The sequence below is a fragment of the Salmo salar genome, chromosome 01 (genome assembly GCF_965601325.2).
Source record: "Salmo salar chromosome 01, fSalSal1, whole genome shotgun sequence".
In the NCBI taxonomy this organism is placed as follows: Eukaryota; Metazoa; Chordata; class Actinopteri; order Salmoniformes; family Salmonidae; genus Salmo; species Salmo salar.
The window spans coordinates 54,355,671-54,373,798 of record NC_138291.1 but is presented as its reverse complement, the minus strand read 5'-3'; the positions used below and the strand labels follow the sequence as shown (position 1 = coordinate 54,373,798).

General features: G+C 53.9%; 1 protein-coding gene across 6 annotated transcripts in view; it reads right to left on the bottom strand.

Annotated features, from left to right (window-relative positions):
- Positions 1-18,128, bottom strand: part of cpeb3 (cytoplasmic polyadenylation element binding protein 3) — a 77,860-nt gene that overhangs the window by 27,436 nt on the left and 32,296 nt on the right. For 4 of the 6 annotated variants that reach the window (XM_014199958.3, XM_014200004.3, XM_014199977.3 and 1 more), the window contains exons 4-5: positions 4,302-4,358; positions 1,310-1,333 (exon numbers count right to left, since the gene is read on the bottom strand). In XM_014199958.3, the coding sequence (XP_014055433.1) occupies positions 1,310-1,333; positions 4,302-4,358 (81 nt within the window). The remainder of the gene's footprint in view (positions 1-1,309; positions 1,334-4,301; positions 4,359-18,128) is intronic. The other 2 variants (XM_014199966.3, XM_014200007.3) reach the window with 1 other exon arrangement.

Below are 18,128 nucleotides of genomic sequence, written 5' to 3'. Positions count from 1 at the left end.
GGACACGAAAAGAAAGGGAGAGAAATATGTTATTAAAACCGGTAACAATAGCCTCCTTAGAGAGGAAGGTCAAAGCACCATCATGCTGCTTCATGAGCTCTCATTCTTCAAAACATTGTGGGCCTGCCTGCCTGCCCTCCTCCACCCTCGAGCCGATCCGGTTCAGTCCAATTACAAACCAGCACAGGGCCTTCATAGCCTTCTTACACCAGATGAGCCCTTGTTCCTGCGGGCCATAGGAACAAGGGGTGGAGGGTGCAGGAGGGGTGGAGAGCATTTACCACAGCAGTTGATTACCTATTACAAATGTGAGCACATAGAATAGAGATCATATTATTTTGCTATTTTCTCTGTTCTAATTCCATGGTACTGACTGAGAGGTGCTGCAGGCAGTGTCTAAAGCCTCGGATATGCGTAGGCTACTTTAAATAGAGTTGTATTTACCATGCTAACAGGTACACGGCTATAGTCTCTTTCTATGTAAGCGCACAAGAGTGGTATGTGGCGATGGAGGACTCCCCCTTTATTAGCTGTGCTGACTTGAAGATGACAACCGCCCGATTTGCTGATCGCTGAGTCATATGCTCCGTCAACATGTGGACGAATGTACTGCCAACAGCCAGACTTAAAAAAGTACTACAATTCTTAGACACAGAATAAATGCAAGCATTGCAACAACGTTGCATATGTTACCGGGGTTCCTCACCGAGTAAAGTTATGAATTAGTTGAACACTCCAAAAAAATCTGAGAAGAGTATGTCCGCAGCACCCATTTCAGCCATTCAGGACATAAACAGTTTGAGTCAGTGTACTTTCTCAATGTTTTTATGGTCTAGACTTAAACAGTTTGGCCCAAATCCAAATGGACTCGCTCTGGAACTGTCCATAATATATGGAGGGTCTATACTTGAGAATTCATTAATAATCCACAAGCAGCAGCCAATACAGTTGCCTATAGCGATACACAGGAGTAGCACAATGACTCAGAATATTAAAGAGAAAACCAAAGTTGCATTAAGCAAAATGGAATAAAAAAAAAACGTTCAAGACACTAAATGATCCGCCTCTCCTCGACATAATTACATGTCGTTTAAAAATAAAAATAACAATTTCAAAAAAGTGTATAAATGAATAGGATTTCATCCAATCACGGCACAGATGGAGGCAGATTATGTGACATTCCACTAGAACCCGGTAGCCTTGGAGAGAGAGAGAGAGAGACGCCCGTACGGAGAGAGAGCCAAGCAATTGCGCTCGTGCCTCCCGTTCATTTTGGCAAGCAGAAACAAAGTACAACTCCACACGTTACCTCTTCTGCGGCCATAGCTCCTGGCTGCTTGTGAACAGCGGAAGAGGGAGGGGGGGGAGAGAGAGAGAGAGAGAGACAGAGGGGTATGGAAAGGAGAGGGAGAGAGACAGACAGAGACATGGGTTTCGTGGGAAGACAACCAGGCAGATCATCACCAAGGCAACAGTGACACCACAGACGCAGACAGCCACACCTAATCATCAGCGATGGAGGTAGACAAGGAATCATTATGGGTTGGCTGGCAGTATCCCACAGGAAACCTGCTGCACCTACTGTACCTGAGCCGGGCTAGACTAGACTAGAGGATGATGGGCGAGGTTATAATAGGCCTAACTACTCTGAAATAGTCACCTGAAATAACGAGACCCTATAACCCAGTTTATAAATCTCAGGCAATAAACACGGACTACTACCTAAGCTCACGTTTTGCTCTAATTTCTCCCCAGCGTGAATATTCATGAATGTGAGGGATAAAGCGGCACGCAGAGACAGACAGGTGTCGTTAGTCATTACCACGAACCAGTGAAACGTTAGTGTTTATCCAGTGGGGAAATTTCCACTCACAGCTGCCCTGGATGGAGCCATGGAGGAGACAGCCTGAGTCTCAGAGTCCAGACAGAAAACGAGAGAGAGAGGAGGACTGCCCTACCAGGTGATCGGGTTGGCTGGGAGATCGCAATCTAGTGAACAGGCCCAAAAGGTACAGCAGGCAGCGATGAGACGTCGTTGCCCTTTCTCTCCATTTCATTAGTTAGCGTGTGCGTGAGCTCTCACAATAAACCTTTTGGAGAATTAGCTAGAGCTCAGGAAATACGGTAGCAAAGCACTAACATGAAAAAAAAAAACGAAACAAAATGTATTGTTTGGGGTGTGTGTGTTTTCACACGTGACCTTTCTTAACCGTCTTTAAAAACGCACCCAACACGGCTGAATAGAAGCCTTGTTGTGCCTGAGACAAAAGCAGACGGAAGGCAAACAAGGCAGACTGAGGTATTAAGAGTCTATAACGTTAATGCCAGTAGACAGTGTGTGGGTGGGGGGTGGGGGGTGAGTAATGCATCCCTAAACAGACCTTCTCACAGTCAAATGTCACAGAGAACAAAGTCTTCTCCTAAAAACCAATATGGGGGTGTCCATTGTGACGGTGCCATTGTGTGACCCCCCCCCCCCCACGGCCCCCCTCCCTCGCTCTTGACAGAAACATTGCATCCAGACCTCTTCTCTCACTGGGTTTTCATTAAAACTCGGTCTCTTCTCACCACAGAGCAGAGTTGTTCAGACCAATGTTCTCCGCATTATTCTTCCACTGTACGGGCCTTGGGGAGAGACAAAAGGCACCTAGCAACAAAGGGAAGAAGGTGGAAGAGTGGAACCCACTGATCTAGTGTAGACTAGTAAGTGGTGTTGGGAAACTGTGTCTGCGACCGTCACCCCGGTGAGGGAGAATAAGACGAGGGGGAGGATGAGAGGGAGGGAACGGCAGGAGTAGGCACAGACTCAGAAATAAGAGTGTCAGAGAGAGGAGACTTAGAAGGAAGGACGGAGAATATCTCCCGGGGAGGAGCGGTACTAGAAAACGCCTGCTAGCTTCTTGATCGATTCACAGACCTGCCCTGCTTTATCCATAAATCCACGTTGGGTGTCTCACTTCTCATCCTTCAGCTAAGCCACAAAAGCAGTGGGTAGATGTAGAAATCGTTTGGAAACCCATTCTCTGTAGTCTAGGCAAAACAATGGCGAGAAATGAAGAGTAGATTAACGTTAAACCCGCTTTCTTCACATCCAAAGCCTTGCTGTCTAAACACGGCAGACTACAGCAGCGAGCGCCAATTCTGACAGACGCCAGAGCTCCATGCAGATCTGAGACGAAGTTAAACCCTGCAGAAGAGCAGTTTAACATCGATTTGAAACGTGTTTCCCAAAGGACTGATGATGAAAAGAACAAGTTGGAGAGAACACAGACGGCACAGTGTTGTCAAGCTGTGACAGCAGTAAAATGAGTTACTATAAGCCTTGTTGGATATCTTCTCCCTTTCCATTCATCCTCTTCTCCGTTCTTTTCTCACTGCTTCCCCGCTGGCATCCCCAACCAGGCAAGTTAGGAGAACCAGGGTTGTGTTCATAAGGCCACACAACCGAAAATGCTTTGTAATGGAAAAGCGTTTAGTTTTTGCCTTAGCCCTACACCTGATTCAAATCACACTGGGTTAGAGGTAGTCCCTCCCTGTTTCAGTCTGTTTTCTCTCGATGGGTGCCTAATGAACATGACCCAGGACTCGACTAACACTCCCAGATGTTTTGAGCTGAGCTCCACCAGTCACCATGGACACCCCAATCCTCTCTCCTGTCAATGAAATTGGCAAGGCTGAAAGAAAGAGCCTTTTGACAACTCACTGTCTAAAAACTGAACAGAGGGAGAAAAATTGATTTTCTGACATTTCTGAAATATGAGGATTTTTTTCTCTCTCTTGGAGAAGGAAAATTGAAAAACTCTTGCTGCCGGCCTCACCTCGAGCCTGTGTGGACCAAACCCTGTGATCTCTTCCACATGGTACGACGCGGGCAGGTCGTACCATGTGGGCTGTTTGCCATCTGCTAGGTGGTACGGGGGTGGGGGTCTAGGCTTACAGACGGTATTTGACAGTGGTTCCTCCCTGCTCTGCGCTGAGAGAGGGGTCCACCCTGGGTTTATGGTGTCCGAGGGTAACAGTTGAAAAGGGGTGCGAGGTGGGATTAGCATCGGTATGGGTATGGGCCCTGTGGTGATCCTCGCCCCAACCCTAGCAGCAAGGGAATATCCCGAGTCATCCTGCATAGGTGCGTTAAGATCACACTACTTCTGAATAGGTTTCTGTCGTTCGTTTCCATGAACTAGAGAAGCAACACAATGGCACCACTTAAGTGGCCACAATTAAAGCAAAAACACACACACCCATAATAACATAGTAACATGGAGGGATAAGGATTGTGTACGTTTCGAAATGCTACTCACTGTTCAACGGCATGATGTGATCTGCTCCGGGGTGATGAAAGTTCAGACCCATGCGTCCTGGAGAGAAACAAGAGATGACAGGTTATAACCCTACATAACAGCATCTCATACGCAACAAAACACTCACCACGTTCCGTGTCAGCACAAAACATGGGAACGCTGACACGAAACCCAGAACTTAGGTGAATGTTCTGAGGGGACAACATATGTCGCATACAACGTTACATGCTAAAGTACACGTTATACTGTCGACATAACCTGGTAAAAAGACGCCCACAGAAAATAAAAAGGTTGCGTCGTTGAGAAACCAAACCAGGGCAAACGTGTGTGATAAACAGCATAAAGATTTTGGCTGGGCTATGGAAAACAGTCATTCAATTCTCTCGCTTCTCCTGTGTCGCATCTCTCACACACAAACAACGGACAGTCCAACACAAAGAATGCGAAAGAGCATGCGTTCTGCTCTGGTGACAAGAGTGTGGTGTGGACATGCCCAGACATCCTCCACACCAACCAGGGAAAGGACTTCCTGGTACAAACTGTAGTACATCTCCCTCCTTCTGGCTCGGTCTCTTCCATACACACACACACGGCCAAGCTCATCTCAAGCAGCAAATAAGAAAGTTGATCACTGATGCACCCTGGGTACGTCATGATGACACGACTTCCATGAAACAAGAGAAGGAGTAAAATGGCACCTGTCAAGGCCACAATAAAAGCACACAGTGCAGAATGTTTCATAGTGAACAGTTGAGTTATGAGTCACCGTAGCCAAAGACAAATGAGCATCCATTTTTTAAGTGACACTTTCGATTCCACAGTCCTTCCTTTCAACAACACTAAACTACTGGCTGGTTTGCAAACACATGAGCAGCAAAACGCTGCCATGGACAGAGTTTGGGAGTTCATATAAGGAAAGAAATGGTGCAGCAAGTCAACCATGCCTCTAAATGGCAGATATTTCTACATCCATTACCCAACAGAAAACGTGCATACGAACGTGTTGGCTCCAACAGGGCAACATGTTTCAACACAGTGCTAAACATCTGCACTTAGTCTGTACAGTATGTCTACAAAGCAAAGGGTAATGGCAGGGGTAGACATCTTGGTTTACCGAGAGGGTGTCTATATATAGAGAGAAACCTGAGAGAGACTGGGCAGCCGTGTTGCAAGCTGGAACGGCGCAAACAACACGTCAAAAAGTTTCAAAACTAAGCCGAAGCAGACAGCTAAAAGCGTTTCAACAGTTTAGACCAGGGTCGTACACATTAGGGCAGAAAGTAGCAAACCGCTCAGAGACGGAAAGCGAAAATGTGCGTTTCTTATTGGACCAGTTGAGGTATAGTTCCTTTCGTTTTCAGTCCGTATTCTTCCGTTTAGTGCTTAATAAATATGGCCCAGTCCTCCTCCTAGGCGGTGAAACTTGGAGTGATCTCTGGGTGAAAACAAGAGAGAGGGGGAGGAGACAGTGCAGCCCATCCAACAGATCAACAGATGAGAGCGAATGTGGATTTCCTCACAGTTCTCAACGAGTCATAATCCTGCATGAGAACAGAGGGGCTTATATGGCAATCCTTTGCATAGTCAATCCTGTAAAAGAGCGAGTGTGTGCACGCACACACACACACCGAGTCAATTTTCACCCTCTCCCTCTCCCCTACTGCTATTTCTAACTGAATGAGAGCATGTTTTGGCTATCTCGAGTGAAGAAATCTTATTGGCTGTGCCAGCATCACCGTATTGTGACGCGCCTGAGCGAGCATGTTGTGTTACTTGTCAAAAAGGTTGGCAAAAAAATATTCTAAATCGATATAGTCGGACTCAGTAGGCCAGAGGACAAAGCCACATTCTTTCTCCCAAACGGTAAACCATGTCAGATGGAAGATAGCGACTTGGTATAACAACATCCCTGACTCATACTCTACAATACAATGTGTGGTTTGGTTTGAAATGTGGCGAGACACTCAATAGGAACCACAATGTGCCATGTCTTCAGGTACAATATTATGGATTTGCAAACCTTTTCACAATGTACAGTACAACTGACAAATGTTCACAGCATTACTGGAGTGTTAGGTCTCAGCCAACACGGAATATATATCCAGTCCCCTAGCTCTAACTGCACTGGGAGGAGAGCGATGTGATGCCTCCATTTTGCCTCTTAAATAGCCGGGGTCCATGGTGGTCCTACCTAAACCAGGGTTGTATTCATTAGGGAACACCGTAGCAAAATGTTTTGTTACGGTAGGATAAAATGACAGTTTCTTATTGGAAACGTTCAGGTACTCCATCCCCGTTTGTCTGTTATCTTCCGTTTGGTGCCTAATAAATACCTCCCAGGCATTCTAGTGGTGACAAAATGGACAGTCGCTCCCAAAAGCCCTAAAATAGCTCTGGGCCTGTGCCATCTGCTTCCCCAGCTCAGTGGCGTGGCCTCAGGGCAGCGCAGTGGCGTGGCCTCAGGGCAGCTCAGTGGCGTGGCCTCAGGGCAGCTCAGTGGCGTGGCCTCAGGGCGCTGGGCTGGTGACATTTCCTCACCGAGGGCTTGGGCGGGGGGGTTCTGGAAATGCATGCCATTCACTTCCTTCAGAACAAAGCCAGTAAGTCCCCAGTCCCGGTACTTCTGATGAACAATGACCTTATTGGGTTGCAACTACATAACATTGGGCTGAGGAGTACTGGTTAACTGGACAGAGTAATAGACTAGCGTCTTCATCTCTCCAAACCACCGCTGATGTTTACGCTGAAACTTCCCCAGACTAGCTCTTAGGAAAGGCTAGGTGTGTTTGGTTTAGCCTAAATGGACTGGTTTTCATTGGGCTGCATTTAGAGAAGCATTGTACAGCATATTATGCTCCTAAAGGGTTAACCTTCCTCTAGATTCCATGAGGTGCTCATCAGCCATTGCTTCACACCTGGAATTCTCTCTGACTCTACCTCAGCCACGTTTTTCAACCTCTGTTCCACATTAAAAAACATATTAAAGCTCCTCAATAACTGCCTTTGGAAAAAGCCAGAGCAGCAGTTACGGGGAGGACTGGCAAGTCAACGGGGAGGTGTGGAAATGTTAACCCAGCCGACAAAAACACCTTGAGACTAGAGGATGAGGTCTCACACTCAGGCTACTGGCAATGAAAAGCAACTCCCCTACTGTCTGAAAACCACAAAGGACAAATGTCAGCTTTATTTACCCGAGATGTTTCCGGAACAGAAAGAGACATCTTTCTCTACAAAAAAAAAACAAATCAAGAATACACTCAAAAGAAAGGCCAACAGAATAAGACTATAAGACTGTTTTTCATCAAAGCTCATCTCATCAACTACTGCTGGTAGAGGCTGGATGGACAAAGGCTTAACTAAGCTAATGGAGCTAGAGGGTGTGTGTGTGTGGTGTGTGTGTGTGTGTGTGTGTGTGTGTGTGTGTGTGTGTGTGTGTGTGTGTGTGTGTGTGTGTCTAACCTTTACCACTGCCAACAAAGCTTAGAAAGTATTCTAACCTCATCTCCCGACAATGACTGTTGAAAGTGCAGAATGTTCTTGGTGTCGGCGATTTGAGCAAATGTTTTATTTTCATTTAACTAGGAAAGTCAGTTAAGAACAAATTCTTATTTACAATGACGGCACCTTCAAATGATTGAAGGTGCACATTTGAGTTAGCCTTTATTTTTCTGGACTAGGTCAAGCTCAGTTTTAAAATCGGTCAGCCAGGCCAAAAAAAGGGCCTGATTGTCTGGGTGACCTTTCAACGCCCTTTTACCTCAGGGTCAGGCTGCTGTGACATCTCTCTGACCCAAACGAAACAGCATTCACTGCCCTTTCCCCTTCATTATCTTACCCCATCTGTTAACTCTGAAGTTGTAGCTTCCCTCCTGATAAAACCTGACCCTTGACTCCCATATTGACCTTTAAAAATCAACAAACACCACTGCTCAGTGGATCTGTACTCAACCCTCTCCGTTATTGGTTTGGTGATGTCACCCGGCAGGCCAAAACTCAATCCAACAAAAACAGGCTGAAATATATACTGAAATGGCATTATCATCATTTCAAAGTATCATTCCAACATCAGCGTAGAAATATACATATATAAGAAATATAAAAACACAGGAAAATCACGTTCTTGACGGCACTGGGCCTTTAAACTAGTTGAGATGAGTATTTACAGTTAGAAGACTAGTGGAAAGTCTTCCCAGGAGAGTGGAGGCTGTTATAGCAGTAAAGAGGGGACCAAGTCCATTAATGCCCATGATTTTGGAATGAGATGCTCCACGAGCAGGTGTCCACCTACATTTGGTGGTGTAGTGTATGTTTAAGCGTACATGACTGTTGGGAGTGCGGTTGCCATACCTTCAGCTCCCAGGTGCAGCAGAGCTGACACACTAAAGATGTTGCAGCAGATGTCTTGACCACACTCTGGCTGTTGTCCGGACAGCGGTAGCGCTGGAAGGTAGAGAACGACCAATATAGATTTTTTTTTAGGGCCGACGCCAACACCGATTTTTTTGGGGGGTCAAGGAGGCGGACGGCCGATATTTTAGGCCATTGCAAACAATAAATGTGACTTTTGTTTTGACCAATCTAACTACATAACACAACGATAATACTTTATTTGAGTGGTACGTCTCTTGATGAACTGGGTAAATGAAGATGACTTGGACCTATTCAACTGAACGTTTATTCAATAGGAGTGTGTGACGGCATTGACTCTTTTTTAGCTCGTTTTGGCTAAACCAGTGGAGTCCACAGATGACAAACAAACCGTTTGCGGACTTATTAGCCTACTGATCAACAAGGTCTGCATAGAAGCAAGAGGCTACACGTCTCTGCACACTGACGAAATGCACGTTAATTCAAACGTCCCTCAATAAAAACGCTAAACGCACAACAGCCCATTTCTAAAAGCGACAACGGAATTTGTTTGTAGCTAAGGCATACAGTCACGTTTGTAAGATCATGTGAGGCAGACCTGCTGAGCAGATTGTGTGTGTGTGTGTGTGTTCAGCGTACTGACATGAGTGCTTTGAATAGTGCCTGATTTGCATGTGGCAGTAACACACACACACACACACACACACACACACGTACGTCTACGGAGCAGTTCCTCCCGTGTCAGAGTAATCAGAATGTGTGTTTGTGTGTGAGGAGGACTGTGTGTGCCATAACCACAGCGTGGTGGCTTGCAGTCTGTTGCCAGGCTCAGACTCCTGGTGTTTTTCCAGGCCGAGCGGAGGAACCGTGGCGCGGGGGAAAGCCTAACTACTGACTCTCCACACGTGAGCTAAGCTGACCCAATTTCGGGACTCACTTCATGCGCTCCAGTGTGGAGCAACAACAAGAAAAAAAGGACCCGTTTGTTCACGATATCCCAGCCCGGCACCCCTCCCTTTGAAAACAGAGTGTAAATTCCCCGTGCGTGCCATTCCGATCTGATTCATCAGCATTCAGGAGTTAAAGAGGATCACAAGAATGGAGTAACAGTCAATCCCCCTCCCATTCCCTCTCTCTGGGCTGACTCCTCTTCAAACACTCACAGTCAACACTATAGTCTCGCCATTCTCACCGTCATGGTCAGGAAGAGAGGGGTTCACATTCACACCCTCTGTCCAACCCCCCCCCCCCCATTCTCATAATCACCCGGCCTCCTCTCTCATTCTCACACATGATTGGAATCCCAAACAACACAATGGTCGGGGTACAAAATGCTAGGTATGAGAGAAAAGTATTTGAAAGAACACTACTATTGTCAGCATGATAGTTTAGATTGGGGGGGGGGGCACAATTCTTCCTCACTTTGAAATAATAACAAAGGAAAAGGATATAGACCTCGGTGGCTGTCCTTTAGCCTGGTCCCAGATCAGTTTGTGCCATCTTGCTAACTTCTCTGATCAGTGTCAATGACCGTTGGCAAGACAGCACAAAAAGATCTAGGACCAAGCTAGCTGTCCTGTGCCTTGCTGTATTAGACCAGCGCTATGGGCAGCCTCAGCCAATAGAGCCAAAGGAGGGGGACACCAACAGGGAAGACCTGCTCTGAGACAGGGCTAGTGGCAGCACGCCTCTCTGAAGGCAGCCCACGCTGTTGACACGAAGACTGGGAGTAAACAGTGATGGGGCATGAATGTTGAACCATCTGGCTGGGACTCAGCCTTCCACTCGCTCTCTCGCTCTCTCTCTCCAGTCTCCCTCGCTCCCTCTCTCTCCAGTCTCGCTCGCTCGCTCCCTCTCTCTCCAGTCTCGCTCGCTCGCTCCCTCCCTCTCCAGTCTCGCTCGCTCGCTCGCTCCCTCTCCAGTCTCGCTCGCTCGCTCGCTCCCTCTCCAGTCTCGCTCGCTCGCTCCCTCTCCAGTCTCGCTCGCTCGCTCGCTCCCTCTCCAGTCTCGCTCGCTCGCTCGCTCCCGCTCCAGTCTCGCTCGCTCGCTCGCTCCCTCTCCAGTCTCGCTCGCTCGCTCGCTCCCTCTCCAGTCTCGCTCGCTCGCTCCCTCTCCAGTCTCGCTCGCTCGCTCGCTCCCGCTCCAGTCTCGCTCGCTCGCTCGCTCCCGCTCCAGTCTCGCTCGCTCGCTCCCGCTCCAGTCTCGCTCGCTCGCTCGCTCCCGCTCCAGTCTCGCTCGCTCGCTCGCTCCCGCTCCAGTCTCGCTCGCTCGCTCGCTCCCTCTCCAGTCTCGCTCGCTCGCTCCCTCTCCAGTCTCGCTCGCTCGCTCGCTCGCTCCCTCTCCAGTCTCGCTCGCTCGCTCCCTCCCTCTCCAGTCTCGCTCGCTCGCTCCCTCCCTCTCCAGTCTCGCTCGCTCGCTCCCTCCCTCTCCAGTCTCGCTCGCTCGCTCCCTCTCTCTCCAGTCTCGCTCGCTCGCTCCAGTCTCGCTCTCTCTCTCCAGTCTCGCTCGCTCGCTCCCTCTCTCTCCAGTCTCGCTCGCTCCCTCTCTCTCCAGTCTGTCTCGCTCGCTCGCTCCCTCTCTCTCCAGTCTGTCTCGCTCGCTCGCTCCCTCTCTCTCCAGTCTGGCTCGCTCGCTCGCTCCCTCTCTCTCTCTCCAGTCTCGCTCGCTCGCTCCCTCTCTCTCTCTCCAGTCTCGCTCGCTCGCTCGCTCCCTCTCTCTCTCTCCAGTCTCGCTCGCTCGCTCCCTCTCCAGTCTCGCTCGCTCGCTCGCTCCCTCTCTCTCCAGTCTGGCTCGCTCGCTCGCTCGCTCCCTCTCTCTCCAGTCTCGCTCGCTCCCTCTCTCTCCAGTCTCGCTCGCTCGCTCCCTCTCTCTCCAGTCTCGCTCGCTCCCTCTCTCTCCAGTCTCGCTCGCTCGCTCGCTCCCTCTCTCTCCAGTCTCGCTCGCTCGCTCCCTCTCTCTCCAGTCTCGCTCGCTCGCTCCCTCTCTCTCGCTCGCTCGCTCCCTCTCTCTCGCTCGCTCGCTCCCTCTCTCTCGCTCGCTCGCTCCCTCTCGCTCGCTCCCTCTCTCTCGCTCCCTCTCTCTCGCTCGCTCTCTCTCGCTCGCTCGCTCCCTCTCTCTCGCTCGCTCGCTCCCTCTCTCTCCAGTCTCGCTCGCTCCCTCTCTCTCCAGTCTCGCTCGCTCGCTCCCTCTCTCTCCAGTCTCGCTCGCTCGCTCCCTCCCTCCCTCTCTCTCCAGTCTCGCTCGCTCGCTCCCTCCCTCCCTCTCTCTCCAGTCTCGCTCGCTCGCTCCCTCCCTCCCTCCCTCTCTCTCCAGTCTCGCTCGCTCGCTCCCTCCCTCCCTCCCTCTCTCTCCAGTCTCGCTCGCTCGCTCGCTCCCTCCCTCTCTCTCCAGTCTCGCTCGCTCACTCGCTCCCTCCCTCTCTCTCCAGTCTCGCTCGCTCGCTCGCTCGCTCCCTCCCTCTCTCTCCGGCCTCGCTCACTCGCTCGCTCCCTCCCTCCCTCTCTCTCCAGTCTCGCTCGCTCCCTCCCTCCCTCTCTCTCCAGTCTCGCTCGCTCGCTCGCTCCCTCCCTCTCTCTCCAGTCTCGCTCGCTCGCTCCCTCCCTCCCTCTCTCTCCAGTCTCGCTCGCTCGCTCCCTCCCTCTCTCTCCAGTCTCGCTCGCTCGCTCGCTCCCTCCCTCTCTCTCCAGTCTCCCTCGCTCTCTCTCACTACTCCCTCGCTCTCTCTCCAGTCTCCCTCGCTCTCTCTCTCTCTCCAGTCTCCCTCGCTCTCCCTCTCTCCCCAGTCTCCCTCGCTCTCTCTCTCCAGTCTCCCTCGCTCTCTCTCTCCAGTCTCCCTCGCTCTCTCTCCAGTCTCCCTCGCTCTCTCTCTCCAGTCTCCCTCGCTCTCTCTCTCCAGTCTCCCTCGCTCTCTCTCCAGTCTCCCTCGCTCTCTCTCCAGTCTCCCTCGCTCTCAATCCAGTCTCCCTCGCTCTCTCTCTCCAGTCTCCCCCGCTCTCTCTCTCTCCAGTCTCCCCCGCTCTCTCTCTCTCCAGCCTCCCTCGCTCTCTCTCCAGTCTCCCTCGCCCTCTCTCCAGTCTCCCTCGCCCTCTCTCCAGTCTCCCTCGCCCGCTCTCCAGTCTCCCTCGCTCTCTCTCTCTCCAGTCTCCCTCGCTCTCTCTCTCCAGTCTCCCTCGCTCTCTCTCCAGTCTCCCTCGCTCTCTCTCTCTAGTCTCCCTCGCTCTCTCTCCACAGTCTCCCTCGCTCTCTCTCCAGTCTCCCTCGCTCTCTCTCTCTAGTCTCCCTCGCTCTCTCTCCACAGTCTCCCTCGCTATCTCTCTCCAGTCTCCCTCGCTCTCTCTCTCCAGTCTCCCTCGCTCTTCTCCCTCGCTCTCTCTCCAGTCTCCCTCGCTCTCTCTCCATCTCCCTCGCTCTCTCTCCAGTCTCCCTCGCTCTCTCTCCAGTCTCCCTCGCTCTCTCTCCAGTCTCCCTCGCTCTCTCTCCAGTCTCGCTCGCTCGCTCCCTCTCCAGTCTCGCTCGCTCGCTCGCTCCCTCTCTCTCCAGTCTGGCTCGCTCGCTCGCTCGCTCCCTCTCTCTCCAGTCTCGCTCGCTCCCTCTCTCTCCAGTCTCGCTCGCTCGCTCCCTCTCTCTCCAGTCTCGCTCGCTCCCTCTCTCTCCAGTCTCGCTCGCTCGCTCGCTCCCTCTCTCTCCAGTCTCGCTCGCTCGCTCCCTCTCTCTCCAGTCTCGCTCGCTCGCTCCCTCTCTCTCGCTCGCTCGCTCCCTCTCTCTCGCTCGCTCGCTCCCTCTCTCTCGCTCGCTCGCTCCCTCTCGCTCGCTCCCTCTCCCGCTCCCTCCCTCGCTCGCTCGCTCCCTCTCTCCGCTCGCTCGCTCCCTCTCTCCGCTCGCTCGCTCCCTCCTCTCCAGTCTCGCTCGCTCCCTCTCTCTCGCTCGCTCGCTCGCTCTCTCTCTCCAGTCTCGCTCGCTCGCTCCCTCTCTCTCCAGTCTCGCTCGCTCGCTCCCTCCCTCCCTCTCTCTCCAGTCTCGCTCGCTCGCTCCCTCCCTCCCTCCCTCTCTCTCCAGTCTCGCTCGCTCGCTCGCTCGCTCCCTCCCTCTCTCTCCAGTCTCGCTCGCTCGCTCACTCGCTCCCTCCCTCTCTCTCCAGTCTCGCTCGCTCGCTCGCTCGCTCCCTCCCTCTCTCTCCAGTCTCGCTCGCTCGCTCGCTCGCCTCCCTCCCTCTCTCTCCAGTCTCGCTCGCTCGCTCCCTCCCTCCCTCTCTCTCCAGTCTCGCTCGCTCGCTCGCTCCCTCCCTCTCTCTCCAGTCTCGCTCGCTCGCTCCCTCCCTCCCTCTCTCTCCAGTCTCGCTCGCTCGCTCCCTCCCTCTCTCTCCAGTCTCGCTCGCTCGCTCGCTCCCTCCCTCTCTCTCCAGTCTCGCTCGCTCTCGCTCCGCTCCCTCGCTCTCTCTCCAGTCTCCCTCGCTCTCCTCTCTCTCCAGTCTCCCTCGCTCTCTCTCCAGTCTCCCTCGCTCTCTCTCTCCAGTCTCCCTCGCTCTCTCTCTCCAGTCTCCCTCGCTCTCTCTCCAGTCTCCCTCGCTCTCTCTCTCCAGTCTCCCTCGCTCTCTCTCTCCAGTCTCCCTCGCTCTCTCTCCAGTCTCCCTCGCTCTCTCTCCAGTCTCCCTCGCTCTCAATCCAGTCTCCCTCGCTCTCTCTCTCCAGTCTCCCCCGCTCTCTCTCTCTCCAGTCTCCCCCGCTCTCTCTCTCTCCAGCCTCCCTCGCTCTCTCTCCAGTCTCCCTCGCCCTCTCTCCAGTCTCCCTCGCCCTCTCTCCAGTCTCCCTCGCCCGCTCTCCAGTCTCCCTCGCTCTCTCTCTCTCCAGTCTCCCTCGCTCTCTCTCTCCAGTCTCCCTCGCTCTCTCTCCAGTCTCCCTCGCTCTCTCTCTCTAGTCTCCCTCGCTCTCTCTCCACAGTCTCCCTCGCTCTCTCTCCAGTCTCCCTCGCTCTCTCTCTCTAGTCTCCCTCGCTCTCTCTCCACAGTCTCCCTCGCTCTCTCTCTCCAGTCTCCCTCGCTCTCTCTCTCCAGTCTCCCTCGCTCTTCTCCCTCGCTCTCTCTCCAGCTCTCGTCTCTCTGTCTCCCTCGCTCTCTCTCCAGTCTCCCTCGCTCTCTCTCCTCTCCCTCGCTCTCTCTCCAGTCTCCCTCGCTCTCTCTCCAGTCTCCCTCGCTCTCTCTCCAGTCTCCCTCGCTCTCTCTCCATCTCCCTCGCTCTCTCTCCATCTCCCTCGCTCTCTCTCCAGTCTCCCTCGCTCTCTCTCCAGTCTCCCTCGCTCTCTCTCCAGTCTCCCTCGCTCTCTCTCCAGTCTCCCTCGCTCTCTCTCCATCTCCCTCGCTCTCTCTCCATCTCCCTCGCTCTCTCTCCATCTCCCTCGCTCTCTCTCCAGTCTCCCTCGCTCTCTCTCTCCAGTCTCCCTCGCTCCTCTCTCCAGTCTCCCTCGCTCTCTCTCCAGTCTCCCTCGCTCTCTCTCCAGTCTCCCTCGCTCTCTCTCCAGTCTCCCTCGCTCTCTCTCCACAGTCTCCCTCGCTCTCTCTCCCAGTCTCCCTCGCTCTCTCTCTCCAGTCTCCCTCGCTCTCTCCCCGTCTCCCTCCAGTCTCCCTCGCTCTCTCTCCAGTCTCCCTCGCTCTCTCTCCATCTCCCTCGCTCTCTCTCCATCTCCCTCGCTCTCTTCTCCAGTCTCCCTCGCTCTCTCTCCAGTCTCCCTCGCTCTCTCTCCAGTCTCCCTCGCTCTCTCTCCATCTCCCTCGCTCTCTCTCCATCTCCCTCGCTCTCTCTCCAGTCTCCCTCGCTCTCTCTCCATCTCCATCGGTCTCTCTCTCTCTCCAGTCTCCCTCGCTCTCTCTCTCCAGTCTCCCTCGCTCTCTCTCCAGTCTCCCTCGCTCTCTCTCCAGTCTCCCTCGCTCTCTCTCCAGTCTCCCTCGCTCGCTCTCCAGTCTCCCTCGCTCTCTCTCCAGTCTCCCTCGCTCTCTCTCCATCTCCCTCGCTCTCTTTCCAGTCTCCCTCGCTCGCTCTCCAGTCTCCCTCGCTCGCTCTCCAGTCTCCCTCGCTCTCTCTCCAGTCTCCCTCGCTCTCTCTCCAGTCTCCCTCGCTCTCTCTCCAGTCTCCCTCGCTCTCTCTCCAGACTCCCTCGCTCTCTCTCCAGACTCCCTCGCTCTCTCTCCAGTCTCCCTCGCTCTCTCTGCAGTCTCCCTCGCTCTCAATCCAGTCTCCCTCGCTCTCCAGTCTCCCTCGCTCTCTCTCTCTCTCTCCAGTCTCCCCCGCTCTCTCTCTCTCCAGCCTCCCTCGCCCTCTCTCCAGTCTCCCTCGCCCTCTCTCCAGTCTCCATCGCTCTCTCTCCAGTCTCCCTCGCTCTCTCTCTCCAGTCTCCCTCGCTCTCTCTCCAGTCTCCCTCGCTCTCTCTCCAGTCTCCCTCGCTCTCTCTCTAGTCTCCCTCGCTCTCTCTCTCCAGTCTCCCTCGCTCTCTCTCTCCAGTCTCCCTCGCTCTTCTCCCTCGCTCTCTCTCCAGTCTCCCTCGCTCTCTCTCCATCTCCCTCGCTCTCTCTCCAGTCTCCCTCGCTCTCTCTCCATCTCCCTCGCTCTCTCTCCAGTCTCCCTCGCTCTCTCTCCAGTCTCCCTCGCTCTCTCTCCATCTCCCTCGCTCCCTCTCCAGTCTCCCTCGCTCTCTCTCTCTAGTCTCCCTCGCTCTCTCTCTCCAGTCTCCCTCGCTCCCCTCCCTCGCTATCTCTCCAGTCTCCCTCGCTCTCTCTCCATCTCCCTCGCTCTCTCTCCAGTCTCCCTTCTCTCTCCTCTCCTCGCTCTCTCTCCAGTCTCCCTCGCTCTCTCTCCAGTCTCCCTCGCTCTCTCTCCATCTCCCTCGCTCCCTCTCCAGTCTCCCTCGCTCTCTCTCCATCTCCCTCGCTCCCTCTCCAGTCACCCTCGCTCCCTCTCCAGTCTCCCTCGCTCCCTCTCCAGTCTCCCTCGCGTCTCCCTCGCTCCCTCTCCAGTCTCCCTCGCTCCCTCTCCAGTCTCCCTCGCTCCCTCTCCAGTCTCCCTCGCTCGCTCTCCAGTCTCCCTCGCTCGCTCTCCAGTCTCCCTCGCTCGCTCTCCAGTCTCCCTCGCTCGCTCTCCAGTCTCCCTCGCTCTCTCTCCAGTCTCCCTCGCTCTCTCTCCAGTCTCCCTCGCTCTCTTTCCAGTCTCCCTCGCTCTCTTTCCAGTCTCTCTCGCTCTCTCCAGTCTCCCTCGCTCTCTCTCCAGTCTCCCTCGCTCTCTCTCCAGTCTCCCTCGCTCTCTCTCACTACTCCCTCGCTCTCTCTCCAGTCTCCCTCGCTCTCTCTCTCTCTCCAGTCTCCCTCGCTCTCTCTCTCTCTCTCCAGTCTCCCTCGCTCTCTCTCAGTCTCCCTCGCTCTCTCTCCAGTCTCCCTCGCTCTCTCTCCAGTCTCCCTCGCTCTCCTCTCTCCCCGTCTCCCTCCTCTCTCTCTCCAGTCTCCCTCGCTCTCTCTCTCCAGTCTCCCTCGCTCTCTCTCCAGTCTCCCTCGCTCCCTCTCCAGTCTCCCTCGCTCTCTCCTCCAGTCTCCCTCGCTCTCTCTCCAGTCTCCCTCGCTCTCTCTCCAGTCTCCCTCGCTCTCTCCAGTCTCCCTCGCTCTCTCTCTCCAGTCTCCCCCGCTCTCTCTCTCCAGTCTCCGCTCGCTCTTGCTCCCTCGCTCTCTCTCCAGTCTCCCTCGCTCTCTCTCCATCTCCCTCGCCTCTCTCCAGTCTCCCTCGCCCTCTCCAGTCTCCCTCGCTCTCTCTCTCCAGTCTCCCTCGCTCTCTCTCCAGTCTCCCTCGCTCTCTCTCCAGTCTCCCTCGCTCGCTCTCCAGTCTCCCTCGCTCGCTCTCCAGTCTCCCTCGCTCGCTCTCCAGTCTCCCTCGCTCTCTCTCCAGTCTCCCTCGCTCTCTTTCCAGTCTCCCTCGCTCTCTTTCCAGTCTCCCTCGCTCTCTCTCCAGTCTCCCTCGCTCTCTCTCCAGTCTCCCTCGCTCTCTCTCCAGTCTCCCTCGCTCTCTCTCCAGTCTCCCTCGCTCTCTCTCCCTCTCTCTCCATTCTCCCTCGCTCTCTCTCTCTCTCCAGTCTCCCTCGCTCTCTTTCCAGCCTCCCTCGCTCTCTTTCCAGCCTCCCTCGCTCTCTTTCCAGTCTCCCTCGCTCGCTCTCCAGTCTCCCTCGCTCTCTCTCCAGTCTCCCTCGCTCTCTCTCCAGTCTCCCTCGCTCTCTCTCCAGTCTCCCTCGCTCTCTCTCCAGTCTCCCTCGCTCTCTCTCCAGTCTCCCTCGCTCTCTCTCCAGTCTCCCTCGCTCGCTCTCCAGTCTCCCTCGCTCTCTCTCGCTCTCTCTCAAGTCTCCCTCGCTCTCTCCAGTCTCCCTCGCTCTCTCTCCAGTCTCCCTCGCTCTCTCTCCAGTCTCCCTCGCTCTCTCTCCAGTCTCCCTCGCTCT